This window comes from Leucopleurus acutus, assembly GCF_964270905.1.
Source record: "Leucopleurus acutus genome assembly, chromosome: 14".
NCBI lineage: Eukaryota > Metazoa > Chordata > Mammalia > Artiodactyla > Delphinidae > Leucopleurus > Leucopleurus acutus.
In genome coordinates, this window is record NC_139156.1 from 48,469,113 (window position 1) to 48,481,016 (window position 11,904).

General features: G+C 59.2%; 1 protein-coding gene across 1 annotated transcript; it reads right to left on the reverse strand.

The window, feature by feature from the left end:
- Positions 1-1,784: 1,784 nt before the first annotated feature.
- Positions 1,785-11,675, reverse strand: OPN4 (opsin 4; the record flags this gene model as incomplete). The annotated part of the gene is made up of 10 exons (XM_082854423.1): positions 1,785-1,823; positions 3,633-3,776; positions 4,922-5,102; positions 5,955-6,062; positions 6,993-7,157; positions 7,600-7,771; positions 8,428-8,631; positions 8,953-9,086; positions 10,162-10,307; positions 11,532-11,675. 10 exons carry the CDS (start codon positions 11,673-11,675, stop codon positions 1,785-1,787), a joined length of 1,437 nt encoding a protein of 478 aa, XP_082710549.1.
- Positions 11,676-11,904: the final 229 nt, after the last annotated feature.

Consider the following 11,904-nt stretch of genomic DNA (forward strand, 5'->3'; position numbering starts at 1 on the left):
GCATTGCATGCCAGGCCCCCGTGCCCTTTGCACCGGAATGGCGGGGGGCAGGGAGGAGAGGCCATTTGCTCAGCTGCTGGGACAAGGGGCCAGAAGGGGCCGGGAGGGGAAAATGTGTGTGTTGTGGTCAGTCCATAACCCAGAGACAGTATGTTCTGGATGGGGGCCTAGGCCCCTCGGGACTCCTGCCACTGTGGTCTTTGAGCCAAGATACCTCTAGAAGCCCTTTCTCAGAGGAGACCTCAGGCTCTGTGTGGTCTGGGGGTAGATCAAGGCCCACACTGCTCAGGAAACTGAGGCTCAGGGAAGGCAACTGGGCCCTCTGTTCTCTGCCCTCCTGGAGGGCTCTGGCCTGAGCTGGGCCCTGAGGACTCAGTACTGGCCTGGGTGTGAGAAATTTCCCAGCTGCCAACACCCCACCTCAAACTCTGGGCCTAGCACATACAACATGCATGACAAGAAGGAATCCCCACTTCACAGGGGCGTTTGGTAACTTGCCCAAGGTCACAGAAATATCAAGTGGAAAAGCCAGGGAGGGACCTGTGTTCTTTCCCCCACTTCACCACCTCCTCTGCCCTGTGTCATGCAGCCCAGCTGTCCTGCCTGCCTAGGTCTGGCCCAGGAGGCCAGCAGCTCATGGCCAGCACCCTGACCTCCCCCATCCCATCCCCTGCCCCTCCCCCAGGCCCCACCCAATCCATCCCTGACTCCAGCTTTATCTCCTCTCCAGGGGAGGAGGGTGTTTGTCCTGCCAGGCCGGTGAGGATCCAGCAGCAGTGCATGACCAGTGTGGGGAAAGGAAGGAGCTGATCCTGCACAGGGATGGGGAACCCTGGGCTAGGCCGTACCTGGAGCTGCAGGCTCTTTCTCTGGACTCAAGCCCCCGCCTGATGCCTGATGCTGCCTCCAGCGAAAGGGAGGGGTAGCAAGAAGGATGCTCTTAAAGGGGAAGGCCAGCCTCCCTCCATCTGCCTCCCCTGGGAGATCCAAAGCCAGCCAGAGAGCAGATGGTACTCACAAGCCGGGCGTGAGCTGCTTCCCAGTAACAGCAGCTCATCGGGGAGTAGGGATGGGGGCAAGCCTGGTCTTTGCCCCTCCTCCACTCTGCTCCCTGCAGTTTGAGATGGGGTTTTAGGAGTGAAAGTCACGAGGTGGGGGACAGAGGCAGAGGAGGAAGGGAGGCTGCTGTCGCCATCAGAGGCCAGGCCTTGGGTCTCTCTCCCACGGTGGCACCAATAGGTAGAGACTGTGCTTGTCGGAGACCTTCTCCGCTTTTTATTTTTCTACATCCTGCCAGAGCCACAGACCCTGGGGTGAATCAGACACTGATTTGAAAAAATCCACAGGTGCAGTGAGCGCACTCGTGCACTTGGTGCGCATGCAAATATGTACACACAGGAGAGCGTGCCCGAAAATGCACGTGTGCAGAAGAGGGTGGTCCACGGTGGAAATAGCACTCTGGGGGGAAAGCCAGACGTGAGTAACGGGTTCCAGCGAGGGAAGGTCTGTGTTCCAGGCCGCGAAAGGGCCTAGGTGCCCACTCTTCAGGCTGAGCCTGGGGCACAGGCTCTTGAGCTGAGAAGTGGGTGCAGACCACTTTGCAGAGCAGGAGTTTTGCAGTACAGGGCTGCGAATCCAGCACAGCTTGGGTGACAGGGCCACTTCCAAAGCCCGCAGGCCCACAGGGTAATCCTGGGTCTGTGTGTGTGTGAGGGGGAGGTGAAGGGGTTGGACATGTCCCAGGAGACATGGGCATGTCCCAGAAAGACAAACTGATGGGCACCCTACATCCTGGGGTCCAGGCTGGGGAGCAGCCCTTTGGTCTGAAAGCAAACAGCAGACATTTGTTTAGCTCAAGGAGTATCCCACTGGGAGTAGTCTCCCAGGGACCCTCTGTGTTTCGGGGCACCGCGTAACAGAGGGGCGTTGTGTGGCCAGCTTTCGTCCTGGCTGGGGGCTGGGCCTTCTCCAGGCGATGTCCGAGGCCACCTTCAGGCCGTCCCTCTGGGATGTCCCCAGGCTCTCGGACTCCTGGGGTCGGGACTGAGCTCTCCTCACCCCCACCATCCGATTCCCCCCTTCCCTGCAGTCCTTTTCCACATGCTCCGGCGTCTCCTCTCTCCCTGCGGTCTTAAATGCCTCATTCCTTGCCTGTCCTACCGACTTCCTCCCATCTTCTCTCTGCCGGCCCATTCCACTCAACCTGGCCCGGCTAATCTGCTAAGTTGACCAAGCCCCTCAGTGCCCCGCGAAGCCCTCCAAGGGCTCCCTGTCCCCCAGACTCGTGACTGGAGACCCCTCATGACAGCACCTAGTGGGCCTCCCCATGGCTCCTACCACCTCCTGCCCCCTTCCCTCCTCCATCCCCACCGCCAGCTCCCAGAGCCCCTTGGCTGCCCCTGGGGTCACAGAGAGACATTCTGTCCCGGGACACCCTGCTATGTTTGTACAGGCTGTTTCCTCAGCCTGAACCGCCCAATCCCCGCTCCTCGGCCCCATCCTGCCTGGCAATCCCTGCTTTACCTCCACCTTTCCTGGGAGCCCTTGGGGACTTGCCTCTGCTCTCAGCACCCTGTGTGCTGATACCTCGTTGGCAGTGCTTATCACACGCGTTAGGTGACGGCTGATGTGCTGTGCCTCCCTGCCCGGCGCCCCACCCCAGCCCGGTATTCTCTCCAGGAGAGGCACAGCGCCTTTCATCATTGCCCGGCCAGCCTGGGGGACGCTGCCGGCCTCTGCCCTGGCCTCTGTGGTCATGAACAGTTCCCGGGCTCAGGGCTGGGGCACCTGGGGAGTGGTGCTCCCTGGGGTGGGAACGCTGGAAGAGGCAGGGGCCCCACAACTGCAGGGAGCAGCCCAGGGCTCCCCCTCTCTGGGACAGGCAGGGGAGCAGCCTGGGGGAAGGAAGGCAGGAGCTGGGGGTGTGGTGTGGGTGTGAGTGGAGGGGCAGGGTGGGGAGCTGTCAGCAGAGGGGCAGGGCAGCCTCAGGACCTGTGCGCACGGCGTTTCCAGCGTTCCAGAATACGGCCTTCTCTAATCACCATCAACATTCCGTTCCATAGGCACTTGGGCTGACAGCTGGCCTTCTTTTAATAGCCACAAGTATTCTGGGCGATACCCTAATCTCAGGGCATCCGCAGTGAGCACATACACCGATTGCAGCCCCACTCCCCCAGGTACACCCAGTTTCCAAACACAGAGAGGTACGTGCCACCCACACTTGGTCACATGCACAGCTTAGAGCAGACACATTAGGGCACACTCAATCCCATGCCCCACGGTGCCACAGGGACAGAACGTGTGTGCCAGGCACATGGTCACACACATTTACATACATGACGTACATTCATCGTAGTGCGGTAGAGCCACCACCACCTGCTGTGTACATGCACAGTCAAGGTCACACAGACACACACAGACACTCTCGGGCACAGTCACACTCAGGCCTGCTTAGAACACCTTGGAGTCATGGAGACACCCGGGACCCCCAGGTGAGCAAGGGAAAGCTGGGAGGTGCAGGGAGGGGCGATTCCCAGAGGGCACTGGGCCTGCTCCCCTTTCCCGGCGCTCCCTGGGCTCCTTGCTCCTTATCCCCGCCCTTTTATAGATTGGCAGGTGCCGGGCCCAGTTACCTTTCCGGAAGCCTCTGCTTTCTGTCCCTGGGACTTGGGAGGGGCCTTGGCTTCCACATCCTCCGGGCCCTGACTGCAGGGGGACCATCCACTCACTTGCTGGGCAGTCCCCCAAGCAGCTGTTACCTCCGTGTCTGTCCAGCCCTGGGGGAGTGGGAGAGTCCCTGTGAGGTGAGGGGGACATTCTGCATCCCTGCTTCTGCCCCCTCCCTGACCAGGCCTTTCTCCATCCTCTCGACACTTATTCACTGGGGTGAAGCCCACAATACTGTTTACAGGGTTGCTGGTCACCAAACCCTTGCAAACTGTGCGTGCCTGTGCTGGGATGTGTGTGTGGGGGTGTGTGTGCTGGTGTGCTTTCTTAAGCATGTAGGATGGGTATGTCTTCATGAGGATCTAGGCTCTCTTAATGGATAAGATTCACTCCTTGATGTTTACTACATTAGTTCAGGGATGGGTCCTCTGGCAGCTCCTCCCTCAGCCCCTCCACTGAGACCCTCAGGGATGGGGGCAGTGGGAGGAGGTAAGTGGAAGCACTTGGTGAGGCCCAGAGTGGGCCCTGTAGGCACAATGATGGAGGAGCTGGGGACAGGGGCTCGGGTTATAGGGAACTCTCCTGGTGACATCAGGGGGCATCAGAGCTCCAGGCCCCAAGTAGGGGCTGGAAGACTGGTAGCTCCCATGGCTGACCACAGTGGTGGGGGCAGCATCCATGGGCACCCCATCTAGTCTTAGATGTGGACATGATGATTTTCCCTTTCAGAGGAGGACAAAGAGGCTCAGAGAGGGTGAGTGACCTGCACAAACTCACACAGTAAGGACTTGAACTCAGGCTTGAACATAGGTCCCCCGACTCCAGAGCCAGTGCTCCTTCCACTGTATCCCGTGAGCTCCAGGAGGAGGGCGCTTAATGCTGAGGATGAAGGGTCCTGAGCTAGCTCCTGCCTGTCTCTCTAGAGGCCCATCTAGGGTCAGAAATGCTAGTCTTTTCAGTCTGAGGCTCTAAGGCCCTGGGATAGCGCTGGCATGGAAAAGAGGTGGCCTGGAGTTGGAAGACCCATGTTTCGTCCTGGCCCTGCTGCTGGGTGACCTTGGGCCAACATGTTGCCTCTCTGACCCCAGTGCCCCTGTCTGGCAGGGACGATGGTGTGTGGGAAGGCCGTGTGGGGGGGGTGAGGGGCTCTTCCTGCCAGCGTCCCAGGTTCCTGAGGGTCCCTGAGTCTCAGAGGCAGCCCCACCCAGAGGAAAGGATGGCGAGGTGCCAGTCAGTGAGAGCCCAGCCTCCTTACCACCTCACTCTCAGAGCCCAGGGACACCTGGCGCCTCCGTCCAGTGATCCAGCTGAGGTCTGAGGCCTGGCTGCTCAGTGTGGAGCGGTGGGTGAAGCGGTAGCTGGTGTACAGGCCAGTGCGCTGGCCTGACACGCCCAGCAGCACCCCGAGGCAGGGCAGGTGCTGGGCGATGGCCATTCTGCAAGGACAGCGGGTTAGGGGGCTGGACAGACAGACTTGAGGAGATGGGGGTGGATGGATAGACTGATACTGGGCTAATGGGAGTGGACAAAGAGCCTCTGGGGAATTGGGGACGTAAAGACATTGGGGTTATGAGGATGGGCAGACAGACACTGGGTCCGTGGGCAGGGAGGGAGAGCCTTAGGGTGGCAGGTTCAGCCAGATGCTTGCTTTCAGTTCTCGAGTGGCTGACCTAAGCCACATTTCTGCAAATGGGGACCAAGAGCCCTCCAGAGCCGCCTCTGAGCTGGATGGGCTAAGGCCTACAGCTGGCCTCAGCGGGGTGCTGAGTTACTGACACCACCAGGCAAAAGGAAGCACTGAAGGCCCCCTCGTGGAAGAGGTCAGCTGTGCTGGGATTCTGTCAGCAGAGAGCACTGTGGGCCAGAACAAGCCCCAGGCCTCTGCCGGGGCCCCCAAAGTGCAGTGGAGCTCTCCCTGCTGTGATCTCTCCAGGCTGCCTCTGTCTGGGGGCCTCTCTTTGTAGCAAGCAGCACTGCTGATCGGCCATCCTGGCTGCCTTTTGGCCTCAGCTCTGAAAATCCCAGTTAGTATTGGACACTGCCCAGGGAACTCTGATGTCCCTCCAAGCTGAGCCTCCTAGGAAGCTGGGACAGCAGAGAGGGTCACACCCGCTCCAGATCCCATCTGGTGTCACTGGCTGCTCTCAGCTGTTAGTTCCCCACCCAATGCATGTACACAAGGGACAGGAAAGATGGCTGGCCTCTGCCCCCATTTATAGGCCCAGGCCCTCTGTGCCCATGAGGGTGGGACTGGGTATCTGGGGCTGGGTTCTGGCAGAGGGCCACACCTGTACTTGGGGTGGGTGATGGCATAAATGATGGGGTTGTAGATGGCAGAGGCCTTGGCGATGACAGCTGGCACCGAGTTCATGTAGGGCGTCAGGACATGTGCGTACCTAGGACAGAGAAGCTGTGGTCCCTCTGCCAGCTGGCCCTCCCTGGGGACTCCACAACCCACCAGCCCTCTCAGGAACCTTCTCCATAGGCCAAAAAAGCCCTGCCAGGGCACAGCCCAGCCTGGTCCAAACCAGCATGACCAAGTCATCCCCGGGGGGAGGGACTGCAATGCCAGGGAGAATCCTGATCTGAGGGGAGTGGGAACCCAGGGAGCAGTTGAGGGAGGGGTGCTGAGAAGATGTGCCAGGTTGGGGGTTTCACCAGGTCCCACTGTCCCTTGGAGCCTGTGCTGCTGGCAGTAAACCCTCCCCACCCCCAAAGACTCTGGACCTCTGCTCAGCTCTCCCCATGCCCCGCCGAACCCTGATGCCTGCTGCGACCCTGGCTCCTTGAGAGTAACGGCACAGGAGGGCCCCAGAGGGGACCAGGCCGTTCCTGCACAAGGAGAAGGTCTCATACCCAAGCACCTGCAAGGACTCATAGTTCTCACTGTCTCAAAGTGCTCCTGAAGTCTGGCCTGGCTCCACGCTGCTGCAGGTAGCAAAGTTTGCAGACTCTAGCCACAAAGGACTAGAGGGCGGGAGGTGAGTAGCACCCTGGCTGTGTGCCCACAGTCTGGGTGAAGGGGAAACCAGAACCTCAGGCAAAGTTGCATATTCCCAAGGGATCTTGCAGGACCTGGCAGCCATTGCAGGCCCTCAAACCAAACCCAGTGTGGCCCAGAAGTCCCCCAGCATGTCTCCTAGTGCCTCCAGGAATGAGACAGGCCTGGCTCCCGTGGGGCATCTCATAGCAGGGGGAGAATAAGCCTGTGAGGCTGGACCTAGGGTGTGAGGACGGCTGGCTTGGGCTTGGGCTGGGGAGGGAGAGGCTGCCCCAGGGTCCCCTTACCCTTCTCCCACCCTTCCAGCCCTGCCCCAGCCCCTCACCCAGCAAAGCCCATCAGGGCTACAGTGGAGTAGGGGGCCCAGGAGAGCACGAAGAGAAGGATGACCAACAGCTCGATCTTGGCCATTTTCCACTCGTTCTGCAGACGCTGCCGTTGCCAGGGGCACTCACCACCACCCTCGCTGGCCCCGAAAGTCTGGAGAGCTCTAGGAAGCATGCAGAGTCTGGGTCTGAGCCCACTCGGGTTGCAGTGAGTGCCAGGGTCATGGCTGCTGTCAGGGAGCCTTCTTGGACCCGGCCATCCCTTCCAGTGCAGGCAGCCCTGACTCCCAGAAAGTTCCCCAATATATCCAGCCTAAGCTGCCTCCCTGCACTTCTACCTGTTGTGTCTTCTCTTTCCCCCACGCCCCCTGACCAAGGCTGAAGGCCCACGTTTCAGAAGACCGTGTCTCCTGAGACTTTTCTAAGCACCCAGGTCGTACTGGCCTTTCGGCACCCCATCCCATAAGCACATGTACTGAGCTGGTCTTTGCCCATCTGGGGCTGGGAGTGCCCTGGGGTGTGGGTACAGATGTGAGTCACGGGCAGCCCTGGCCAAGGGGCACAGCCCCCATCCCATGGAGCCCCTCCTTCATGCCCAGCTCTTACTGGCCCGTCTCCCGGATGGCCTTGAAGATGAAGATGTAGCAGTAGATGATGACGAGCAGGGGCAGGAAGAACACAAAGCAGAAGAGCAGCATGGTGTAGGCGCGGACCGATGGCGTGAAGCTCACGTAGTCCCAGGAGCAAGAGGTCAGCAGCCCCTCGGGCACATAGGCACCTGGGAACCAGGGGCGGGTGCTCAGCCTGCAGGGCGGCGCTGACTTAGGCTCCTCATCCAGCGGGGGCTTTGGATGTGGGGTCTGAGCTTCTCAGACACTGGCCCTGGCCCCGGCCCTGCCCAGTGGAGTGAGGAAGCCGGGGCACGTGGAGGGGAGCTTTCCAAGCTGGTTCTAGCAGGAGACAGCTGGCAAAGTCCACTGCTGCCCAATCTTGCCAGTTTGGAAGAGAGACCTCACCATAACCCCAGGGTCTTACTCCCCCAAGACTTCAGCCAGCTTCCTGGTCCTGCCTCAGAAGGGCGGGTGCCTTGCTGATGACCCTCCTACCTGCTGAGGCCTCACACCCCAACTCCTGCCTGTCTGACTCATTGCAAACTCAGCATCAGATGCACCTGTCACTTCCCGCCAGCCAGGAACCACGTGGTCTTCCCCTCTGTATCTGGGGATGGGAGCCCAGGTTATCCTCTGATGGTTGACGGTACAGCCTCAGTTCCCCCTGCTGCTAGCCATGCCCCCTGAATGTCCATTTGCTCTGAGACTTAAGCAGTCCCTCGGCCCCTCCTGCCAGCTGGTCAACCCAAGTCCACCTACCTGCCCCTTGAACGTACCCCTCCCAGCCTACCTTCCTTTCCCCTGATTCCCTGAGCCCACTTACTCCAGCCAAAGAAGGGCGGCAGACTCCAAGCCAGGGCATAGAGCCAGACGCCCAGCAGGACAAGCGCCGCCCGCCTCTTGGACACCATCCCGACGGTGGCCAGTGGGCGTGTGATCACCAGGTAGCGGTCCAGGGCGATGGCCGTCAGGGTAATCATGGAGGTGATGCCAAAGACAGCCCCACAGAAGGCATAGAATTCACAGCCTGTGGGCACAGCTGCCTGACCTCAGTCCTTGGCAGGGAGCCCATCAGATACCCCAGGGGAAGGAGGGTCTGTGGATTGTGTGTACTCAGCTCATACGCTCGCCTCTCAAGGAAAGCAGGCCTAGTTCCTCTCCACCCCGCCTACATGCATCTGACAGAGGCTCACGGAAACCTCTTGCTAACTCATGAGACTGAGGGTGACTACCCACTCTTTGCCCAGGAAGAGCACATCACCTTCTCATCTGGGCCACCCTCCACTGTGGACATCCCCTGTCCCAACCCTCCTCCTCCCTCCAGCAAAAGGGAGTCCCAAGTGTCTACCTGTCTCTCCAAAGAGCCACTGCTTGTAGACGCTGCTGACAAAGAAGACGGGGGCCTGGGTGAAGGACATGAGGAAGTCGCTGACTGCGAGGTTGATGATGAACATGTTGGCGGGAGTCCTGAGCCCTCTGCTCCTGTGAGGGGTCAGAAACTGTCAGGAGGCGCTTCTGCTGGGGAGCTTCCCTCAAACACACGTGCCCACACGTGTATGCTTGCACACAGGCACGAGCTGCTGGCCCACAGGCCCATCCCGCTGCCCAGCAAGTACCAGCCGAACAGCTCTGGAGCCTGGCATTGTGGGCTAAGAAGTGAAACTCTTCAAGGCAGCAACTCATGCCTCTCCTCTTCCCCTTCTCCAGTGTTCCTGCAGTCCTCACCTTCGGGGCTGGCAAAGGGGAGAGGAGTTGACGATGGTGCCCACAGGCCAGGTACTTTCACAAACCTCATCTCCCATAATCATCCGTCTTCACATCTACCCCCTCACCCCATTTCATTTTGCAGATAAGAACCCTGAGCTCCCACCTGTGAAGTGGCTTGTGGTCACAAGACTCAGTAAGTGACACAGCCAGGATTCACTCATTTGCTGGGCACCGCACATATAAAAACCTACTTAATCATCACATTGACTCCATGAAGTAAATCACAACTTCATTTTGCAGACAAGAAAAGCGGACTCAAAGAAGATAAGTAACCTGCTCAAGTCGTTTCAGCTAATAGGTGGTAGAGCCAGGAGTTTACTTCTCCACGTGCCCGTCTCAGCCATTCAGGCGGTGAGTGGGGCAGGTAGGGAAGGAAGCCAAGGGTGGTGGCCAGGGCTGGTTGCTGAAGGGCTTGAGGACTCAGGATCCTGGTACCAGGGCTGCTCTTTGAGGCAGAGGGAAGGTGCCCACTGGGACAGGTGTTGGAGGTGAGCCGAGAGGAGGGCAGAATAGGCAGAGACGTGTGTGTCATAGGGACACACACCCTACACAGACGGTGTGCCTGGGCCCAATTGAATGTGCCATTCAAGCTGCCCTGGATTACATTTGGGCCCCTTTCCTGGGTTTGAAGATGGAGGCCTGAGCCTGAGACCATTGGCCCTGGCCTTCCCACCCAGACTCAACAGTGCCCTGGCAGAGCTGGCACCAGAATTTCCACCCTGTGTTCTGCCCTGTCTCTGCGTGGCTGGCTGCCCTCAGTGCCCAGGCCCCCATCCTGCCAACCAGGCACCTGCAGAAGGTATAGATGACCGTCAGATTTCCCAGCATCCCTGTGAGCCCCACCAGCAGGATCACCGTGCCCAGGGCGTAGTGGGCGGAGTCTGGAACGTCGACCGTGGGAAAGGGGACCCAGGCAGCAGCCTGAGCCCTGGCTGCCTGTGAAGAGACAGAGAAACAAGGGCATCCCATGACTCCATCACTTTCAAATAGTCCTGAGAAGAAGAGTTAGGGTTCCCAATGGGGCAGGTAAAAAACGCTGCAGGCGGGCAGGCTCAGAGCGGCAAAGCCGTTTGTCCACACAGCTAGCAAGCGGCTGAGCTGGAATGGAAACACCGGTCTCCAAAAGTTGAGCCCAAGTTCCTATACCATGGCCCAGATGCAAAAGTCTTCTAGAAGTGTGCTCAGATCACCTTTGGAGGCTGGTAGGACAGACAGACACATGTTTGGCAAGCAGGGACATGGCTGGAGTGACTTTATCTTTCCTTGGGGAGAAGGCAGAGCCATCTCCTGGGTGCGTTCCTCTCCTCTGTATGGGCCCCATCCCAAGTGCCCGAGACAGCCAGCAATGGTATTCCAGTCCCCTTTCACTCTGGGGAGGTAGAGTGGGGTGGAGCCCCTCTTCTCAGGAGTCCCACATCCTTCCCAGCCTCAAAGAAGGAGGTTGTACTCTCCCACTATATAACTGGGTAGGGCTGACTTTGACACCTGGTGTGAGAGTGAGAAAAAGAATAGTCTTTTAAAAAGAAAATTCAGGCCTCCTAGGTCACTGTAGGGAGGTCCTGCTCCTATGAGGCCAGTACAGAAGGCTTTAAAGACTCCTCCCACCCCAGCTCCTTGCCAGGGAAGGGAGTGGTTTAATTTCTGTCCTGCCCTGGCTCCTGTAGCTACTGGAGCCTTCCCATCCTGTCCAGAACTTAGGCCAGCATCCCATGGTCTTGAGGGTCCCTCGTCCCTCCCCAGTTAACGGTGGGGTTGCTGGGGTATGGCCCTGGGCCCTGGCTAGGATGATGGAAGCGACAGCAGGCACCAAATACCTCGCTCTGGGCTGGGACAAACCCAGAGGCCCAGGGCAGACCTTCCTCTCTGGAAGGCTCTGGGGGGCATCCTACTACGCTCAGAAAGAAATGGACGTGCCATTCCAGCCCTTTGTCCCACAGGGCTGGCCTTTTTGTCCCTTGGAGGCTCTCCACAAGGAAGGAAAACTTGCCACACTCCCCTCTATTGATCTCTTCACATAGGACAGGCTCAGAGAAGTTCAGTAACATGCCCAAGGTCCCACAGCAGAGCTGTGGAACCTTGTCAAAGCCCCCGTGTGCCCCTAGGAAGAGCACCAGGGAGCGGGAGGGAGGCTCTGCATGCACATGCTCGCCCCAGGCTTACCGTGGGGCTGACGGGCGGAGGGTGGTCCAGGCTGGAGGTGCTGCTCCAGGAGCTGTCCCACCTGCTGTGGGAAGCTGGGGTGGCTATGCCGTTGGATTCCTGGGCCGGGTCCAATGGGGCTCTTGTCCCCGAAGGAGAGTTCATCCTGATGTGGGGTGGCCCTTCTCAAGCCCACAGAGAAGTCAAGGGCACGGGGAGCTCAGGATATTAGCTGTGCCCAGCCTCCCAACGTTCCTCCATCCTCAGCACCCCTTCACGGTCCACCGGCTGCCTGCTCCTGTGTCCGGCGTAGACCCAGCCTGGAGCTGTTCTTGGGGCTGGTGGCTGCTCTGTGCCCAGCGCAGCACAAAGGAGAGAGTGTCACAGTTATGGC